This window comes from Schistocerca americana, chromosome 9 (assembly GCF_021461395.2).
Source record: "Schistocerca americana isolate TAMUIC-IGC-003095 chromosome 9, iqSchAmer2.1, whole genome shotgun sequence".
In the NCBI taxonomy this organism is placed as follows: Eukaryota; Metazoa; Arthropoda; class Insecta; order Orthoptera; family Acrididae; genus Schistocerca; species Schistocerca americana.
This window is the reverse complement of record NC_060127.1, coordinates 57,025,036-57,047,076: the sequence shown is the minus strand read 5'-3', so window position 1 is coordinate 57,047,076 and position 22,041 is coordinate 57,025,036. Positions and strand designations below refer to the sequence as shown.

At 41.9% G+C, this 22,041-nt stretch overlaps 1 protein-coding gene across 2 annotated transcripts in view; it reads right to left on the bottom strand.

Moving 5' to 3' along the window:
* Nucleotides 1–22,041, bottom strand: part of LOC124551005 (nuclear RNA export factor 1-like) — a 189,874-nt gene that overhangs the window by 45,058 nt on the left and 122,775 nt on the right. For both annotated transcript variants that reach the window (XM_047125848.1, XM_047125849.1), the window contains 2 exons: nucleotides 16,080–16,186; nucleotides 8,391–8,427 (listed from right to left, as the gene is read on the bottom strand). In XM_047125848.1, the coding sequence (XP_046981804.1) occupies nucleotides 8,391–8,427; nucleotides 16,080–16,186 (144 nt within the window). The remainder of the gene's footprint in view (nucleotides 1–8,390; nucleotides 8,428–16,079; nucleotides 16,187–22,041) is intronic.

Sequence of the window (22,041 nt, the reverse complement as noted above, 5' to 3'; positions counted from 1 at the left end):
CGCCATCTGAGCCTTAAATGTGCGGACCTGTCGTTCAGCCTCACCATTCGATTGTGGATGGAATGGCGGGGCTGTGACATGCATAACGCCGTGACGAGCACAAAAATCCGCAAATTCGGAAGAGGCAAATTGCGGACCATTATCAGTAACGAGAGTAGAGGGAAGGCGTTCCAAAGAAAAAATGCGGGCGAGAGGGCAAGGGCCACAGGCAGCGACCATGTGTGCTATTTCAGAGTCGATGCCAGTCCAGTACACATAACGGCGCGCCAGAGATTTTGTGCGAGACACACCCCAGTGCCCTTGGTGAAGGAGGCGCAAGACCGAAGCAAGCAAAGACGCAGGTACCACAACGCGCGGCGAAGCATTGTCAGTGGAAAGGAGGATAACCCCATCCCTAGCCGTGAGGCGGTAGCACAAAGAGTAGTAGTTCCGCAACGGATCAGAAGTCTCAGCAGACGGGCGATCTGGCCAGCCCTTCTGAATACAGCGCAAAACCCGGGAGACAGTAGGGTCAGAACCCGTAGCAGCCGCCAGCAGGTCCCCGGTGATGGGGAACCCGTCCACAACCTGCTGCTCGGCAACATGCAGGTGGAAACACAAAAATTCGTCCCTATCAAATGCCAGATCAGGACCCATGGGAAGGCGAGACAGAGCATCAGCATTCGCATGTTGAGCCGTCGGCCGGAAATGAGTCTCATAATTGAAACGAGACAAGTAAAGAGCCCAACGCTGGAGGCGGTGTGCAGCCTTTTTGGGAAGTGACGTTGATGGATGAAACAAGGAAACAAGTGGTTTGTGATCCGAACAAGATGAAATTTGGAGCCATAGAGAAAAACACCAAACTTATGAAGAGCATACATAATGGCCAAAGCTTCTTTTTCAATTTGAGCATACTTGTGTTGGGCATCTGTGAGCGTTTTGGAGGCATAAGCAATGGGTTGTTCCGAACCATCAGAAAAACGGTGCGCAAGGACTGCACTGACCCCGTATTGAGAGGCGTCCGTGGCAAGAACAAGATGTTGGCCAGGTCGATAAGTAGCCAGGCATGGGGCCTGTTTCAGCATAGTCTTCAATTTCTGGAAAGCCGCATCGCATGACGTGGACCAGTGAAAAGGCACGTTTTTATGCAACAAGCGATGCAATGGCTGAGCCACCGAAGCCGCAGACGGTAAAAACTTGTTATAGTATGCTATTTTCCCCAAGAAGGCCTGCAGTTCCTTAACAGATGTAGGGCGAGGAAGGGCATTGATCGCAGCGACAGTTTGCTGAAGCGGACGAATACCATCCTGAGAGAGTTGAAACCCCAAGTACGTGATAGAGGCCTGAAGAAATTGTGATTTCTGAAGATTACACTCAAGACCGGCAGTCTATAAGACATGAAAAAGTGTGCAGAGATTTTGAAGATGTTCTTCAGTGGTGGAGCCAGTGACAACAATGTCGTCCATGTAATTTATACACCCAGGGACAGGGAGCAATAATTGTTCCAAGAATCGCTGAAAGAGAGCAGGCGCGCTAGCAACCCCGAATGGCAAGCGTTGGTATTGATAGAGGCCGAAAGGCGTGTTAAGGACCAGAAACTGCCGAGAGGAAGTTGATAATAAGCTTCTGACAGGTCAATTTTAGAAAAATACTGGCCTCCAGCAAGTTTAGTGAACAATTCAGGTCAGGGCATAGGATAAGTGTCGATGAGGCATTCAGCATTTACAGTGGCTTTGAAATCACCACAGAGGCGAATATCACCATTTGGCTTAGCAACGACAACAACAGGAGAGGACCACTCACTGGAAGTGACAGGAAGCAAGACCCCTGAAGTAGTGAGACGAACCAGCTCCCGTTTTACCCGATCACGAAGGGCCACAGGAATGGGCCAAGCCGGAAAAAACTTAGGCCGAGCAGTGGGTTTGAGCATGATGTGAGCTTCAAAGTCGTTTGCACAGCCTAACCCAGGAGAAAAAAGGGACGAAAATGTCGTCGACAAGGAATCCAACTGAGCATAAGGAATAGCATCAGAGACAATATTGACAGAGTCATCTATGGAGAACCCAAAAATGCGAAAGACATCGAAACCAAAAAGATTCTCTGCGTTACTCTGGTCAACCACAAATATGGGAACAGTCCGAACGACGTATTTGTAAGATACCTCAGCATTAAATTGTCCCAAGAGAGAAATCTTCTGTTTATTGTATGTCCGTAATTGCTGAGTGACAGGCGACAGGAGTGGAGAACCCAACTGAAGATACATCTGAGAATTAATTATAGTGGCAGCAGAACCGGTATCCACCTGAATGCGAACATCTCGACCAAGGATTTGGACAGTGAGGAATAACTTCCCTGAAAGGGAAGAAGTGCAATTGACAGACAACACGGAATCAGAATCAGCGTCATGTTCATGAACATCATGTATGCGGTTGGATTTGCAAACGGAAGACACATGACCTTTCTTTTTTGCAATTGTGACACACAGCCCAACGTTGGGGACAATCCTCGCGTGAATGTTTTGTAAAACACCGCGGACATGAAGGAAGTTTCCGGGGGTTTTGCTGCAGTTTCTTAGTGGATTGTTTACGGCTAGGCCGAGGCTGCACGTGGGAGCGCACTGCGGCCACGTCGGCCGGTGGGGACGCACCGCATGCGGCGTCAACAGCGCACAGAGGTTGTATTTCCCCGACATCACCCCACGCCTCTATCTGCGCCCCAGCGGCGCAAGAAATTTCAAAAGACTGCGCGATGGAGAGGACTTCATCTAGAGTCGGATTTGCCAACTGAAGGGCACGTTACCGAACTTCTTTGTCGGGCGCCGACTGGATAATAGCATCCCGTACCATGGAATCGGCATAGGATTCTTTGTGAATGTCAATAACAAATTGACACTTTCGACTGAGGCCATGAAGTTCAGCAGCCCAAGCGCGATGGGATTGATGAGGTTGTTATTGACAATGATAAAAGGCAACACGAGAGGCTACCACATGCGTTTGCTTTTGAAAATAGACAGACAGAAGTGAGCACATTTCAGCAAAGGACAAAGACGCAGGATCTTTCAAAGGAGCCAATTGCGACAACAACCGATACATTTGAGGTGAAATCCAGGATAGGAACAGAGACTTACATGTTTGTTCATCCGTGACATGAAATTCCAAGAAGTGCTGTCGAAGACATTTTTCATAATCAGACCAGTCTTCTGCCGTCTCGTCATAAGGAGGAAAAGGAGGTATAGCCAACAACGAGAAATGCTCCGCATTTGATGTCACAACGAAATTGCGAATCGCTGATGTTACAAGCGTTTGCTGTTCAATGAGATCTTGCAATAGTTGCTCGACAGTAGCCATGGAAACCTGTGGGTCAACGGTGAAAAGGAAAAATCCACTACCTCGTCGCCAATTGTTTTAACGTCAAGTTGAACACATATATTTCAAAACGATACAACACATATATTTCACAGAGCAAGTTGACAAGCAATACATGTGAACACGGTAACATCTGAATGAGCACTGGGTCCAAGTCTAGCGGCCGCTGTCTGGCTGGCCACTCAGGTGGCGCAGCTGCTGCATGGCTGGCAGACAGCGCCGCATGTGTAGGACGTGCGTAATTGCATAGCGGCACTTTGAATGATCGACGAGTCACAAAATATATATTACACAGATGGGCAATTCTGCCTGTGAGAATTTCATTTGACTTTGAACACATGCTCTCTTACGTGAAGCCCACAACTCTGTTTAACAACTAAACTTTCAACTGCCACAGTTGAAAAGAAAACGGAACACATAACAACACTTCCTACATTATATATTTAAACTCTGCTAAGTTCAAATGTATATACAAAGGTAACTTCATCTCAGGTAAGTAATTAAAATAAATATAGTAAATTGTAAAAATTCAGTCTACAGCTTTAAAATAAACCCTAGGGCTTTCTCCCATTTGATGACAGTTTAACTTAAGGCACACTGCATCCGTAATGATCTTTAGGTGCGCTCAATGCAATATATCAACAATGTAGGATAAGACAGACTGGTACTTACCGTAAAGAAGACAAATTAAGATGCAGGCAGTGCCTGTCTGCAACTTTAAATGTCTTCTTTATGGTGAGCATTAATCTGTCTTTTCCTGTGCCTGTCTGCAGCTTAATGTGTCTTCTTTACGGTAAGTAGCAATCTCTCTTTTCCTACATTGCTGATATTCCTACCTGGGGTTTCCATGGTTTGATTTTGCTCAACATGATATATGATAGCCCCCTCCAGGGTCAGGAGAACCTTAAGTTTCTTCCTGCTTCTCTGCTAAACCATTCACTACTTATAAGTATACACATACCACCTACATTTTGCAAAATGCTTCTCATAACGAGGCATCATAGACCGAAGTAAATGAACAGTGTGACCTAGTAAGAAACAAAGTAAATAAGGACTTTAGACACTAGATGATCAAATTTCAGATATAAGAGGACTGGTTTTCACGAATGACAATAGTTTACAAAATAAGTTAAAAATACACGTCTACAGCTTAAAGCTTCTTTTAAATACTTGCTGATGTTTACACTCTTATTAGTACAAAATTTAAATCCTGTACACATACGAATACCTCAACCAGCAAGTGTACCCATATGCCCATCAGTAACTTTAAATCTCAAATCTTCATCTGTACTCAATACAAGTTAAATATTTATCAGACTTAGGTTTACACTTCGGTAAGCTCACTCAGGCACCTAAATTCTCTCTTAATGGCTCCACTGAGCTGACAAAACGTTTTAAAATTGTTCTGGTATTTGGAATCACATTCTAATTCTTTCCACAACTATTGAAACTCTTTTCTGTGTTCTTCTATGTCCTCCACAGAATTAGGTGTAGCACTCGCACAGTCTACTGTTACTCATACTTTCTGCTCCATTAATTCCTGTAGCTGTCCCTCCAAGCTAGTCAATGTGTTCTGAGCACCCAGTGTTCCGTTAAATTCTTTATCTCGCTCTAACACCTCTACTTGTCCTCACATATCTGAGATTTGATCATTTAATGTCTCGAGTCCTCATTCACTTCATTTCTTACTAAGTCACACTTTCTATCTATTCAGTATGTAAATCCTGAGGTAAATTTGATATTTCGTTTCAAAAATAGAAATCTTAGCTCCTTGTTTATTAATGTTTGAATTTAATTCTGTTTTTACTGTTTCTTATAAACCTTAATACCTTCTGTCTTAATCTCATTCATAAACTCCTCTACTTTTGCCAATATGGCTGTTACAGTCCCTTCCATTTATTGTGTGACTGCAGGCATACAATACAGACCCAAAATAAATATTTGGCTCTAAAAATTACTTCAATAATGTCACATCACTTCTTATTTACTTTTACACACCAATTCAAATCTTTGGGAGTTTAAATACAAACAAAGCACACAAAATCACAGTTCTGGGCTGAGTGTATGCTCACCGGATGATGGAAATAGCTCACTGTGCTGCAATGCTGGTGAGCAGCATTTGTGTAACTGATGCAGCATGTAGGTGACCTGCATCATGGACAGTGTGTGTAGGTGAGCCGCTGTCATGTCGACTGTCAGATGCTGTAGCACCGCTGCGGACAACTGAGTCAGTTGTAGCCCTCCGACCCGAGACAGGAAATCATCTTAGTCAAGCAGTGAAATGTTCTAGTATTTGAGTGTCTGATTTGACTTGAAAACAGTCGTCGTCGGAATCGCTACAGACAACAAAATATAATCTCAAACTTCCATGTTTTGTTCAATCTTCCTAAATTATTCTTTCAGATAGTATCTCTTCCTCTTTTAGTTCAATTCCTTCTTGTAGTTCTTCTTCTTCTATTCTTTCTTCTTTCTTTTTGTAGTTCAATTTATTAGGCTACACTGTGTAACTTTATTCTTCTTTACTGGCTGTTGTTGATGCCACATGTCCTTGACAGCAACTGATTTTCTTATTCTATCTTTCTCCAGCAACACTAATCCAAGTCCTGCACTTTGGTTGCCATAATGGAATATAATGTAGATGGTTTTTTGGTACGGCACCAATGTTACATTTCCTGTGTTTGATCTGTAACCCTTTGATGTTCGATGTTAATAGATTTATTTAGTGAATTTCTTTTGCTCACCTTTCTTGATTTTTGCTGAGGTGGCCTTGCTAGTCATTTCCACCCAACCACATTGCAGCAATCTTCACTAGACTTAGTCCCTTAGTGTGTGGACAGGTGCTGAAAGAGAGTGTTAATTCTCTTCCTTGCTATGTGAATGATGTAAATGACTGAACTTTAAACCTTTTGTATTACTTGGGCAAGATCAAGACAAAAAGTTTTTTTTTTAAACGTGCCAGTTTGACAGTCATTTGCCACAGCGTCCCATGTAGTCATGACCTTTTCTCTTTTTGTTTTTGTCTTGTAAAAACCTTCAAAGCATGACACCAAGGAACAAGTGGCTCCCCACACAGCAGGGTGAGACACTCACTCATTGTCTTGTCTTGTTCAAGTGATGGGTTCAAGATGTTCTCCCATCGGCACAATGTATAATAATATCTCCCACAGAGGGATGTCCCAACGCTCACTACCAAATGTCACGAACATCTTTTGTCAACATGGAAGCCTGGAAGTGGGACGTGTTATTTCATAAAAATGTCATGTCACACTTCACAACAAATGTTAATTGATGTCACTGATGCAATTCTTTTACAATTTTCTTTCCTTTTTTATTCAGTTTTGAACTGGATTATTTCACAGTATATATATGTGTTTTATATGTCACTGCCAGTGGATTCCACTTGTGTCTTGAGTGACTACAGCACATGCGACATCTTTCATCTGTGAGGAACTACGTTCATTATACTTTACCAAAAGAGTCTCGATGAGGTCCGTAATAAACTTACTGGACACTTCTTCCATGGAGTTTTCCAGAGAAGAAGGAGCACATACTTAAAAATGGCTCCAAAAGGAAATGATCTGAGATACAAACTCGGACTTACAGAACTTACTTTATTGTTTCTTTACGAAGAGAGAAAGGTATCTAGGATGCAGGAGGGTGTACAGGCAATATGTTCTGGAGACAGAAGGGGCATGTTGTAATGGATTCTCCGATTTGGTCCTTCTGCTTCTACTACTTAAAGTTTTGAATCATGTGCTTAACCACCAACTATGCAGAAGCAGCAGTTTCATTGGAACACTTATTTTCTTAAATGCTTGTGCGTTCAGCAATGATAAAAAACATGCTACTGCCAAGTTCCCTAAAAATATTTGATTTATAGCAGATCTTACAACCTCACCTTTCTTGATTTTTGCTGAGGTGGCCTTGCTAGTCATTTCCACCCAACCACATTGCAGCAATCTTCACTAGACTTAGTCCCTTAGTGTGTGGACAGGTGCTGAAAGAGAGTGTTAATTCTCTTGACCTTTGCGAATACATAGAAAGAAGGATCCTTTATTGTATGATTATATGATAGCGGAACAAACACTGGTAGCAGTTACTTCTGTAAAATATCTGGGAGTATGCGTACGGAACGATTTGAAGTGGAATGATCATATAAAACTAATTGTTGGTAAGGCGGGTACCAGGTTGAGATTCATTGGGAGAGTGCTTAGAAAATGTAGTCCATCAACAAAGGAGGTGGCTTACAAAACACTCGTTCGACCTATACTTGAGTATTGCTCATCAGTGTGGGATCCGTACCAGGTCGGGTTGACGGAGGAGATAGAGAAGATCCAAAGAAGAGCGGCGCGTTTCGTCACTGGGTTATTTGGTAACCGTGATAGCGTTACGGAGATGTTTAATAAACTCAAGTGGCAGACTCTGCAAGAGAGGCGGTCTGCATCGCGGTGTAGCTTGCTCGCCAGGTTTCGAGAGGGTGCGTTTCTGGATGAGGTATCGAATATATTGCTTCCCCCTACTCATACTTCCCGAGGAGATCACGAATGTAAAATTAGAGAGATTAGAGCGCGCACGGAGGCTTTCAGACAGTCGTTCTTCCCGCGAACCATACGCGACTGGAACAGGAAAGGGAGGTAATGACAGTGGCACGTAAAGTGCCCTCCGCCACACACCGTTGGGTGGCTTGCGGAGTATCAATGTAGATGTAGATGTAGAACCTCTTGCAATAAGTTAGCACTGAGGTACACAAGACATGGCAAGAGAGACTCAAAACACAGAGTAAACTTATAACAAAGTAAAATGTGATCAGAGGACTGGTGCCTCCTACATGGCAGTGCTCCTTGTCACACAGTGTTAAGTAGTGGGAAGCCTTATGACCTACAATAAAATGCAAATGGTTTCATATTTACTCTGATCATATCTTTACCACTAAGTAAGATGTTTAGTGCCACATTCCATAAAAACATGGCAGTGTACCAGATAGCAAGCACAACAAACAATTACTGTAAATTAATATATTATCAAATGCACATTTTAAACACTCACCAATTTTGCAAGACGGGGAAAGGTCGTCTTGATGGCACTAGAAACGAAGAAATAAAAGACATAATTTTCTGCTACATAGATTGCTAACATTATCATATAGTGGTAAATAAATTATAAAAAAGTTGGAAAATCCGATAATACTTTTCTGGCAATCTCCGCGACAGTGAGACTCCAGGGCAAGCTTTGTCCCAATTTCTCCAATACAAATTCCAAAGGCAGATTCCACTTTTTGCTAAAACACCTGTCACATTTGCTTTAAGACATCTACTGTTGACCTGCATCTGGTGCATCACCAACTGTTTCCAGTCCACCCTTACCTTTTTATTTTTTAAAAAAGATGGGGGGGGGGGGGGCAATGTGATGTGAAAAGAAATACTATTAACAGCTTCTGTTACATAAACTCGCGCGATGTCATGTGCCTATCTCAGTTACTGTTCCTCACAATTTATTGAAAAACTAGGCTGTGTGTTATGCTGAGACAAGTGGTTTCACCCACACTGCAGCTTCCTGTGATTGACACTAAAAGGCACTTTTCGACATGCTTCTCCACATGTGAGTGCACGTGTCGATTTTTAACACAGCTTTTCATTTTCACAGATTTTGGATATCCCTACCACTACTTAACTTGAAAAAATACAGCAGACAGTAACTTTTTTTTACAACTTCATTTATGCTGACACACATATCAGATTTGCATCCATCTTCAATTGCATACCACAATTATATATTCAGCATTAGTATGTGCATGTCAATTGAATTTTGAATACTGTAGTTGCCCTTTGCAGAATACCTGGTCTACCACATACTTCAAGTTACATATTTATGTGTATTGCATGCAGTTACTTTTATTTTTTATTCTATAGTTCTTTTTTTGTACATTACACACACACACACACACACACACACACACACACACACTTTTCCGTACAGAGGCAGTACTGTTTTTACAGGAGAGTGGAAAAAGGTAGAAGCTGACATTGGGGAAGATCAGTTTGTGTTCCGGAAACATGCAGCAACTCGCAAGATGAAACCGACCCTATGACTTATCTTAGAAGATGGAGTTAAAGAAGACAAACCTGAGTTTATCAAATTTGTAATTTACAGAAAGCTTTTGAGAATGCTGACTGGAATACACTCTTTCAAATCCTGAAGTTAGCACAGATACAATATGGGCAGTGATAAGTTACCTACAAGTTCTGTAGAAACCAGATGGCAGTTAAAACAGTCCATGGACATGAATGGGAAGCAGTGGTTGAGAAGAGAGTAAAAAAAAATTGTAGCCCATCCACAATATTTTTCTATCTGCCCAATGAGCAAGCAGTAAAGGAAGCCACGGACAAATCTGGAAAGCGAATTAAAGTTCATGGTGAAGAAACAAAAACTCTGAGGTTTGCTGGTGACATAATTCTGTAAGCAACAGCAGGGACTCAGAAAGTCACTCAAAAAGAATGGATAGTGACTTGAAAAAGAGATTAGAAGTTGAATATCAACCACCATAAAACAAATGTAGTTGAAAGTAGTTGAATTAAATCAGATGGTATGGAGAGAATTAGATTATAGTATGAGACACTAGGCCCCTGGAGTAAACAACATTCCATTAGAACTACTAACAGCCTTGCCAGAGCCAGTCCTGACAAAACTCTACCATCTGGTGAGCAAGATGTATGAGACAGGTGAAATACCCTCAGACTTCTAGAAGAATATAATAATTCCAATACCAAAGAAAGCAGGTGTTGACAGATGTGAAAATTACCGAACTATCAGTTTAATAATTCACAGCTGCAAAATACTAACGCGAATTCTTCACAGACGAATGGAAAAACTGTTAGAAGCCGACCTTGGGGAACATCAATTTGGATTCCGTAGAAATGTTGGAACACGTGAGGCAATACTGACCCTACGACTTATCTTAGAAGAAAGATTAAGGAAAGGCAAACCTACGTTTCTAGCATTTGTAGACTTAGAGAAAGCTTTGGACAATGTTGACTGGAATACTCTCTTTCAAATTCTGACGGTGGCAGGGGTAAAATACAGGGAGCGAAAGGCTATTTACAACTTGTACAGAAAGCAGATGGCAGTTATAAGAGTCGAGGGGTATGAAAGGGAAGCAGTGGTTGGGAAGGGAGTGAGACAGGGTTGTAGCCTATCCCCGATGTTATTCAATCTGTATATTGAGCAAGCAATAAAGGAAACAAAAGATAAGTTCGGAGTAGGTATTAAAATCCATGGAGAAAAAATAAAAACTTTGAGGTTCGCCGATGACATTGTAATTCTGTCACAGACAGCAAAGGACTTGGAAGAGCAGTTGAACGTACTGGGCCGTGTCTTGAAAGGAGGATATGAGATGAACATCAACAAAAGCAAAACGAGCATAATGGAATGTAGTCGAATTAAGTCGGGTGATGCTGGTGGAATTAGATTAGGAAATGAGACACTTAAAGTAGTAAAGGAGTTTTGCTATTTTGGGAGCAAAATAACTGATGATGGTCGAAGTAGAGAGGATATAAAATGTAGGCTGGCAATGGCAAGGAAAGTGCTTCTGAAGAAGAAAAATTTGTTAACATCGAGTATAGATTTAAATTTCAGCAAGTCGTTTCTGAAAGTATTTGTATGGAGTGTAGCCATGTATGGAAGGGAAACGTGGATGATAAATAGTTTAGACAAGAAGAGAATAGAAGCTTTCGAAATGTGGTGCTACAGAAGAATGCTGAAGATTAGATGGGTAGATCACATAACTAATGAGGAGGTATTGAATAGAATTGGGGAGAAGAGGAGCTTGTGGCACAACTTGACTAGAAGAAGGGATCGGTTGGTGGGACATGTTCTGAGGCATCGAGGGATCACCAATTTAGTACTGGAGGGCATTGTGGAGGGTAAAAATTGTAGAGGGAGACCAAGAGATGAATACACTAAGCAGATTCAGAAGGATGTAGGCTGCAGTAGGTACTGGGAGATGATGAAGCTTGCACAGGATAGAGTAGCATGGAGAGCTGCATCAAACCAGTCTCAGGACTGAAGACCACAACAACAACAACAACAACAACATGAGACACTAAAAGTAGTATCTGACTTTAGCTATTTGGGCAGAAAAGTAACAGGAGATGGTCGAAGTAGAGGGGATATAAAGGCGTACTGGCTACAGCAAGAAAAAATGTTCTGAAAAAGAGGAATTTGTTAATAATCAAAATATCCACGGGTATGCTGCCGGTCTATAGTGTCCAACGGGCACAATATTTCGGCGATCAAACATGTCACCATCATCAGGTGAACTGACGGACTGAGTTCCTGTGAGCATGCCGGCACGGAGATCCGTACGCTATGGCTGCTCAGAGGGAACTGGGTTCGGTCACGGCGGCGGCCGATTTAAATACCCTCCGCCCGCGGCGCGCTCCCTTCGCCGTTCGCGCCCAGCGCCACGGTCGCGCGGTGGAACAGATTGCGACGGCGTCTGAGGTGACGTCGGTGTGATGGCTCTGTCCGCCGTGGTCGTCACAACTATAGGTCTGCTCGATTTACTCTTGATTAACCCGATCGCTGGTTCCCAAGCCTTGCTAAGATTATAGCCACAGTCACGGTTTATGAGGTCGTCATTAGTGCGAATTTCGATGGCCTCTCTAACAACGCTGTCCCAGTACCTCGACGTCTGTACCAGAATCCTCGTGCGGTCATACTCCATGGCGTGATTTTCCGACAAACAATGTTCAGCGACCGCCGACTTGCTCGGATACATCAGTCGAGTGTGCCGCTGGTGTTCACGGCATCGATCCTCGACGGTACGCATCGTCTGACCAATATACGACTTGCCACATTGACACGGAATCTGGTACACGCCGGCCTTCCTCAAACCGAGGTCATCTTTGGCGCTCCCCACCAGTGCACGAGTTTTATTTGGAGGACAAAACACAGTTCTGACCCAGTGTTTCTTCAGAATGCGGGCGATTTTCCCCGAGAGTGCGCCTGTGTATGGAATAAATGCAGTGCCTACCTCCTCCCTCGTGACTTCATCCATCTCAACTGGTTGTGCTGCAGTGGTTGGGCGGAGAGCACGTTGAATCTGGCACTCTGAGTACCCATTTTTTCGAAATACAGTTCTCAGATGTTCCAATTCCTGGGGTAGACTCTCTGCGTCAGAGATAGTGCGCGCCCTATGTACTAGAGTTTTAAGTACCCCATTCCTCTGTGAAGGGTGGTGGCAGCTGTCTGCATGCAAATACAGATCAGTGTGCGTAGCCTTCCGATACACCCCATGACCTAGGGTGCCGTAAGCCCTTCTCTTGACCAAGACGTCAAGGAAAGGTAATTTACCCTCCGTTTCAGTCTCCATAGTGAATTTGATGTTGGGGTGTATGGAGTTTAGATGTGTAAGGAAGTCAAGGAGTTTATCCATACCATGTGGCCAGATGACGAACGTGTCGTCCACGTAACGGAAAAAGCAAGTAGGTTTCCATACAGATGACGACAGGGCTTCCTCCTCGAAGTTCTCCATGTACAAATTCGCTACCACCGGTGAGAGTGGGCTACCCATGGCGACTCCCTCCGTTTGTTCGTAGTATTCTCCATTAAAAAGAAAATACGTGGAAGTCAAGACATGCCTAAAAAGTTCAGTGGTCTTCTCGTCAAACTTCTAACTAATCAATTCTAGTGACTCTCGCAGGGGTACCCTCGTAAACAAGGAAACGACGTCAAAACTCACCATGATATCTGACTCATCCAACCTGAAGCTATCAAGGCGTTTAACAAAATCCACAGAATTACGGATGTGATGAGGGCATTTACCCACATAAGGACTTAATATTCCCGTCAGGTATTTGGCCAACAAATATGTAGGTGCCCTGATGTTGCTGACAATGGGGCGTAATGGTACCCCCTCTTTGTGAACCTTCGGGAGTCCATATAGTCTAGGCGGTACCGGACCTTGGGGTAACAATTTCTTAGCGTCACCCTCCGGTAAATCTGCGTCCTTGAGAAGCGCCCTCGTCTTGTTCTCCACCTTCTTTGTAGGGTCAACGCTGATCTTCCGGTAGGAATCGTCATTTAGCAGGCTCTGCATCTTATCAGTGTAGTCCTTATGGGAGACAACAACTGTAGCATTGCCTTTGTCAGCTGGTAAGACAACAATTTCAGAGCGCTCCCTCAGATCACGAATGGCCGCCCTCTCTTTACTGCTGATATTTGACTTCATCGGCTTGGATTTCGTCAACGCACGACAAGTTTCATGACGTATTTCCTCGGCTGATTCTGGCGGAAGTCGAGCTGCAACCTGTTCAACAGCACTAACAATTTCTGCGACCGGAGTGAACTTGGGGGTGGGAGCGAAGTTGAGACCTCTCTGCAAAACCGAGACCGCATCATCACTCAACACCATGCCACTCAAATTGATGACAGTCTTGCACGGAACCTGCAGGGATGGTTTGTCAAGGAGACGTGAGAACTTAGCTGTTTGACGTCCTGTAGCCTTCTTATGGGCGGAATCAGCTGACACCCAGGTGACACCATCAATCCAATCCCAGGAACAAGAAGTGAACTTACTAGCCAGTTGCAAATGTAGTTTGAGTAATTCCTGTGAGATAAACTCAAGGCTCCGGCGGGTGAATTGCACTCTCTCACGTACCAATGCGAGGCTGGCTCGTTTCTTGATTCTCTTAGCTGCTGCAGAATCGATGTGATGCATAACCTTAGCAAAATTTGGAACAACATTCTCGGAACGACATCTCTTTAGAAAGGCAAGAGTACTTAGCAAACGACATCTACGGTGGCGCAACTTTTCAAATTTCTTCATGCTGCGATACATCTCCTCCCTGTAAAGGTGTATGATGTGATTCTTGAGTTTCTCCCGGCGTATTTGATAATCAAAATATCCACGGGTATGCTGCCGGTCTATAGTGTCCAACGGGCACAATATTTCGGCGATCAAACATGTCGCCATCATCAGGTGAACTGACGGACTGAGCTGCTGTGAGCGTGCCAGCACGGAGATCCGTACGCTATGGCTGCTCAGAGGGAACTGGGTTCGGTCGCGGCAACGGCCGATTTAAATACCCTCCGCCCGCGGCGCGCTCCCTCCGCCGTCCGCGCCACGAATTTGTTAATGTTTACCGTGCATTTAAGTGTTAGGATGTCTTTTCTTATAGTACTTGTCTTGTGTGTAGTCTTGAACAGAAGTCTTGGACAATAAGGAGAGTGGGCAACAAGAGGATAAAAGCTTTCGAAATGTTATAATACAGAAGAATGCTGAAAACCCGATGGGTAGTGTGAGTTACAAACTGAACTGAAGAGTGAAGTTGAGAGGACAAATTTTGAGGCATCAAGGAATTGACAATTTAGTGTTAGACACGTGAGAGGTAAAATTTACACAGGAAAACAAAGTGATGAATACGGAAAGCAGATTCAGGAGGATGTAAGTTGCGGTAGTTATGCAGAGGTGAAGAGGGTTGCACAGGGTAGAGTAGTCTGGAGAGCTGCACCAAACCAGTCTTTGGAATCAAGGCCAGAACAGTGACAAATGACGATGGTTAAGATATGCATCAACATTTCCAAAACATTTTAATTCTTGTATTTCAGTTCCATAAAAGATTTAGTTTATAATCAGGGAACTGGAGAGATCTGTTGGGGGTAAAAATTGTAGAGAGAGGCCAAGGAATGACTACAGTAATTAGGTTCAAATAGAATGTAAGAGGACATGCTGAAACCAATGTGTCTTAATTTTTTATTCCGTTTTCAATATCGGTTGAGTTATTACAAGTCACGCCTATCACTCGGTCAACTTTCACACTTTCCTGACGCAAGTTGCAGCCCTTTGCTGCTAGAGGATTCCAAATTGTAGCATGTAATGTAACGCTCCTTCAACATAGTCAGCCATTCTACAGTGACAGTGGTGAAGACCACAGCAACATACTGCTGCAGTGTGAAATTCGCCTCACAGTTGCATTACACATTTGTTTATAACTTAAGTAAATTTACAAGTTTTATGTCTGGAAATTGTTTTTCACAGTGGAACCACAGCTTTTACAATGTAGTCATCATAAGCACAATAATGCTGACTGTATTATACATGACTGGATAGCTGCACGTGTTACCACACAGCTTCTAGGATTCAGGCAGGTGTGCTGGCATCGGTTCGAATCCACACAGTGGATTAACAATAAGGGCCAGCATGCCAGTCAACCTGGATGTGATTTATAGACAGATTTCCATGTCCGAGTAGGTGAATATCGGGCTCGTTCAAAAGCTCTTCCTCAGTTACATGATTCAGAGACATTAACAAAAAGCTTGCACATTTTTACATGGATAACACTACATGCAGACAGTTTTGGGTACACATATCTCACACTGGAGTGTAATGGGGTGGTGACAGGAAGGGAATCTAGCCACCCCTTAAATTAACAGTGCCAAATCAAATAGTAAGCATGCCGATCCCAAAGATGTACGATAAAGGAACAGGAAAAAGAAGAATGATGACTGTATTATGCCAACTGCACACAGGCAATAACCTGAAACACGCATTTGAATAAATGCTGTTATAAAAAATGGGGGGCTGGGTGCTGTATTGTTTTCATGTAATTTAATCCACATTATTATTTTAAAATGGCTGGTAATAAAGTCACTGTAATGTCACATTACCTACTATGAAATGATACATTACTACATAGTAATGTTATGAAACTCGTGTTGTCAAAATGCAGCACTCACCTAATATAGGGACCCTTGTTATGCATTTGACATATCGGATTATGATCCAAGTATACTTCCGAGATTTGCAAAGTGCGAGGTAGTGAAACTGTACCAGTGCTCTTTATCTGTAAACAAAAACATGCTATTGGTACATTATTGACAAAAGGTAGTAGTTTGATGTAATGTTAAAATGTTAAGTGTTACTTATTTGCTAATACTAGACAGAATGCACATTACATGAAGTGTAATGTAACATTAGCAACGTAATACGCATTATACATGAAATGTAATACAATTCTACACGACTTCTGAAATTCCTCAACTTTACAGATGAACAGTGTGATGTTCATTGCTCATCTTTGATTATTGTACAAATATATTTAAATGACTGACAGCACTGCCAGGTGCTGAGAGCAACCTGTTCACTGACTGGACTGCAAAAAGACTACGAGATACTGCTGCCGTCACACTGCTATTTACATCGGATCTCTAACCCTTACACTCACAACGCCACTGGATGCATATTTCTTCTCAAGTTTCAGTAATTATCAGCTTCCACCTAATCCATACCTTTCAAACATCAGAAGGGAACAAAAGACCCTCGTTTGAGAGCGACATTTCAAAAAAAGTATTTCCTGGGAGGTACAATACTTCCAGTTGAAAGGAAAAAACTTCTTTTGCATTTATATATTTTATGTCCAAGACAACATAGGAAATCACTAAATGCCACCTATTCACAGTAAGTAGAATGGTTGTGCTTACCGCACACAATCAGTTGAATTTGGTTGTGAATGGTTTCTTGTTTTTTCATCCAGCACACCTCAGGTGTGTACAGAGGATATGAGCAGTACAGCCTTATGTTATTTTTATATTCATGCCATCTGCATTACTTTCTTCTAAATTATGAAATGAAATGCAATAAGACTGGAATCAGGGGAAAGGCTGTAAGTTTCTGGGACCACGCCTCACCATTGGGTAGTTCTTGTGACTGGATAACTTTGTTTTCAATTAATATGGGCATCATGGGGCTGTATAACTGTTTCTCTCTCGTAACCAGATCGTCCTTCAATTTCTGCTTATCAGCTGCAACCAATTGTCTGACTTAATTTTTCCCCCATATAAAATAACGACTTTTTCTATTCTCTATATTACAAGAGAGAAAATAATTTTATTCAGTATAATTACAAAAGAGAAAATAATTTTCTCCAGTACAATTACAAAAGAGAAAATAATTATCTCCAGTACAATACATTTGTCCACAAAGATGCTCTGGCAGTTGCAAAATAGAGGGATTAAAAGTGCATTTCCAAAATAACCACCATACTCCACACCCTCACACCTGAGGAAATTTATGTGGAAAAGGTTTTGAAACCAATGGAAGGGTTACGGTAGCAATACATGTTCCAGAACTTAATTTCAGGGATTGATTCTACTAACTGCAACAATGTCGGAGACAGTATGCGGTATTCTGAAAATATTTGCTATGCAAAACCAAACTCGCACTTTCTCACATGGCATTCTGAAAGAAATGGATCAAAGTAATCAGGTAGAAGGAACATTTCTTGACTTGTAAGAAGCCCTGGAGTCATAGCACACCAATGCTTATTAATGCAAGTACTACAATTTGGGGTATCAAGAGAAATTTGTGTCTCGACTGAGGGTTACTTATAGGGAGGATGCAGATAGTTTCATCAGTTGGGCAGTCATCGACAGTTGTAGATGTAACTTTGGAAGCAAAAAACAAAATTGTTGCATGATCTCTCAAATTAAAAACAGTAAATCCCAGATTCATTAAAGAATCTAACTCCCATATACAAAAAAGCTTCAGACATCTGATTACTTCAGAAATGAGTTAATGTGTTAATATGTGATTTTTAAGAATCTAAGCAAGAAAAAGTTTGGGAAAGATTTGAAATTATGCTTTGTTTGTTGGAAAGCACTATGTGCTCTCATTATGAAACAGATGCTGAAGTTTTAGTGGACAAACAACAACAGCATCTACATCTACATCTACATCTACATCTACATGGATACACTGCAAATCACACTTATGAGGGTTCGTCAAACTAACTTCACAATAATTCTCCATTATCTTCTTCTTCTTCTTCTTCTTCTCATGGCATTACAACCCTGTGTGTGTTTTAGCCTTCTCAACCAGTTTCCTCCATTCTACCCTCTCCTGCGCAATTCTCCGCAATCCTTGGATTTTATATCTTCTTCCACTTCCTGAACTGCCCCATAGATCTTGCACAACACTCTGTGCTCAAATATCCTGAGCTGTTGCTCATCAACACTCGTTACCATCCATGTTTTGCATCTGTAGGTAGCAACTGGCCTGATCGTGACCTTATATGGTTGCAGCTTCAGCTGCCTATTTAATAACCTAGAGGTCAACAATTTCTTAAACATGTGGAAGCATCTATTACCACTTAGGATGTGCAGTTTTATTTCAGCTGACATGGAATTTGTGTTGTTAATACTGGAGCCCAAATAGTTAAAGTTCTGCATATGTCAAAAATTGAAACCATCTGCTGATAGTCTATCCAAGTTATTATTTTCCTTCTAGAAGAAATTCATGTGCTTAGCCTTTGTTCCATTTACAGAAAGGCCTCTTTCAGCTCACATATTGTCCTCTATAGTAATATCCTCCTCCTACTAATAATTGCTACATCATCAGCATATGTGCTTATCTGAGTCAACCTTGTGCCTACGTAGCCAGATACCTGAAGCTTCAAATGGGTGCCTCAAGAGTCAGACTGAAAAGCATTGTAGAGAGTGCGTCCCCTTGTCTGACTCCTCTACTTATGCTAAACCAATTGCTCAGTTCTCCATCCACTTGCACTGCAGCCTTGGAACTAGCCTATGTTGCTTGGATAAGTGAGACATACTTCGATGGTATACCAAGCAGCAGCAAATTATTTAGCATTTGTGCTCTACCAAGACTAGCAAAGGCCTGCTTGAAGTCTACGTAGAGGTTCTGAAGCTCAATATTATAATCATATGCCTTTTCATGTATTTGCCTTAACACAAACATCTGGTCTGTTGTTGATCTGTTAGGCCAAAATCGACACTGATACTCCCCCAGAATCTATTCTGCATACGGTACGAACCTGTTGCAGATAATACTAGAGAAGATCTTATAGGTTACGTTCAGCAGGGTAATTCCTCAGTAATTTGAACAGCAGGCCTTGTCTCCTTTCTTGTGTATTGGTTGGATTACCCTAAAGTCCATTCTTCTGGGATTATTTTCTGATTCGATATCAATATCTGATTACTTTAGAAATGAATTAATGTGTTAATATGTGACTTTTAAGAATCTAAGCAAGAAAAAGTTTAGGAAAGATTTGAAATTGTGCTTCGTTTGTTGGAATTCGCTAAGTGCTCTCATTATGAAACAGATGCTGAAGTTTTAGTGCACAAACAGCAACAGCATCTACATCTACATCGATACTCTGCAAATCATATGTAAGTGCCTGGCAATAATTCTCCACTATGCCACTGTAGAAAAGTGTGCCGGAAAAACAAACATCTATATCTTTGAAACTTCCTGGCAGATTAAAACTGTGTGCCATACCGAGACTCAAACTCGAGACCTCTTGGTAGAGCACTTGCCCGCGAAAGGCAAAGGTTCCAAGTTTGAGTCTCGGTCCGGCACATAGTTTTAATCTGCCAGGAAGTTTCATATCAGCGCACACTCCGCTGCAGAGTGAAAATCCCATTCTGGAAACATCCCCCAGGCTGTGGCTAAGCTATGTCTCTGCATATCCTTTCTTTCAGGAGTGCTAGTTCTGCAAGGTTCACAGGAGAGCTTCTGTAAACTTTGGAAGGTAGGAGACGAGATACTGGCAGAAGTAAAGCTGTGAGAACGGGGCATGAGTCGTGCTAGGGCAGCTCAGTTGGTAGAGCACTTGCCCGCGAAAGGCAAAGGTCCCGAGTTCGAGTCTCGGTCCACCACACAGTTTTAATCTGGCAGGAAGTTTCATATTAGTGCACACTCCGATGCAGAGTGAAAATATAATTCTGGAAGCATCTATATCTTTCCTTGTGAGCTCCAATTTCCTTTATTTTATTATGATGAGCATTTCTCCGTATGTAGGTTGGCATCAACATAGTATTTTAGAATTCGGAGGAAAAAGTTGGTGACTAAAATTTTGTGAAAAGATCCTAGCGTAACGAGAAATGCCTTTGTTTTAATGATGCCCACCCCAAATTTTGTATCATGACCATGATGCTGCTGCTCCCCCCCCACCCCATTTGTCGATGTACTCCGTTAATCGTATCTGATAAGGATCCTGCACTATACAGTAGTACAACAAAAGAGGATGCACAAGCGTAGTGTAGGCAGACTCTCAAGTAAATCTGTTACACCTTCCAAGAGTTTTGGCAATAAATCACAGTCTTTGGGGCGCCTTCCCCAAAACATTTTCTGTGTGTTCTTTCCAATTTAAGTTGTTTATAATTGTTATTCCTAGATATTTAGTTGAATTTACGGCCTTTAGATTTCACTCATTTATTGTGTAACTGAAGTTTAACGAATTCCTTTTAGCACTCAAGTAGATGACCTCACACATTTCATTATTTAGGGTCAATTGCTGATCTTTGCACCATACAGGTATCTTTTCTAAATCATTTTGCAGTTTGTTTTGATCTTCTGACGACTTTACTAGATGATAAATGACAGCATCATCTGCAAACAACCTAAGAAGGCTGCTCACATTGTCTCCTAAATCATTTATCTAGATAAGGAACAGCAGAGATACTATCACACTACCCTGGGGAACATCAGAAATCACTTCTGTTTTACCTGATGATTTTCCATCAGTTACTATGAACTGTGAACTCTCTGACAAGAAATCACAAATCTTATCACATAACTGAGACAATATTTCATAAGCACACAATCTGATTACAAATCACTTGTGAGCTACAGTGTCAAAAGCCTTCCAGAAATCTAGAAAAACGGAATCAATTTTAAATCCCTTCTCAATAGCACTCAACATTTCATGCGAGTAAAGAGCTTCTTGCGTTTCACAAGATTGATGCTTTCTAAATCCATGTTGACTGTGTATCAATAGACCGTTATCTTCGAGGTAATTCATAATGTTCGAACACAGTACACATTCAAAAATCGTGCTGCATATTGAGGTTAACGATATTGGCCTGTAATTTTGTGGATTATTCCTACTGCCTTTCTTGAGTATCTGTGTGACCTGTGGGACTTTCCAGTCTTTGGGTACGGGTCTTTCATTGAGCGAGCAAAAGTTCAGTAAGTGATAACGTCTTTCCTTTTATGATTTTGTGGATGGTGGTGGGGTTGGGTGTTCCCTGAGGATTTGAGATTACATGTAAACTTCATCCTCAGATACTGAATGAATGAAGTCAGTGTGTTTGTGAGCCATCAGTCACATTGCCTTAAGAGAAACACACAGTTGCTAACTGTGATTCTTGTTTTATTGTGTTAAACTTTAACATAAGATTATATCTCTTAAAGAGTATATTATGCTAGTTTTTTAAATTTTTAAATTCCATCAGTAACTACGCAAAATATTGAAAATTGAATTCTTGTTGCCCTTCACTGCAACTGGTACCTGTTTCAGGAAGAGCGATTTAGTAATAGAGGGGATAATAAAATGGGATGCTGAGTGTATACAAAGATGGGCAGCAGGAATGGTCACTAGTTTGTTACATGCACAGGTGAGCACCACTGTGATGCTGAAAATCATGACCTGATATATTACTTTAAGATAAATGCAAACAACTTTGGAAAAACTTTTTTACAGTTTCAAGAAGCAGTATTAAGTGTGGACTAGGAAAACGCTACAGCCTGCGACCTATTACTCTTGTAGGATCCGTGAAGAGTAGATCAGACTAATTACCGAGTGCACAGTGGCATTTCAGCACTCTTTGTTTCCACATTTTGTACGTGGGTGAAACTAGAAGAAAACCTAACATGTGGTCAACTGGGAAGTACCCTCTGCCA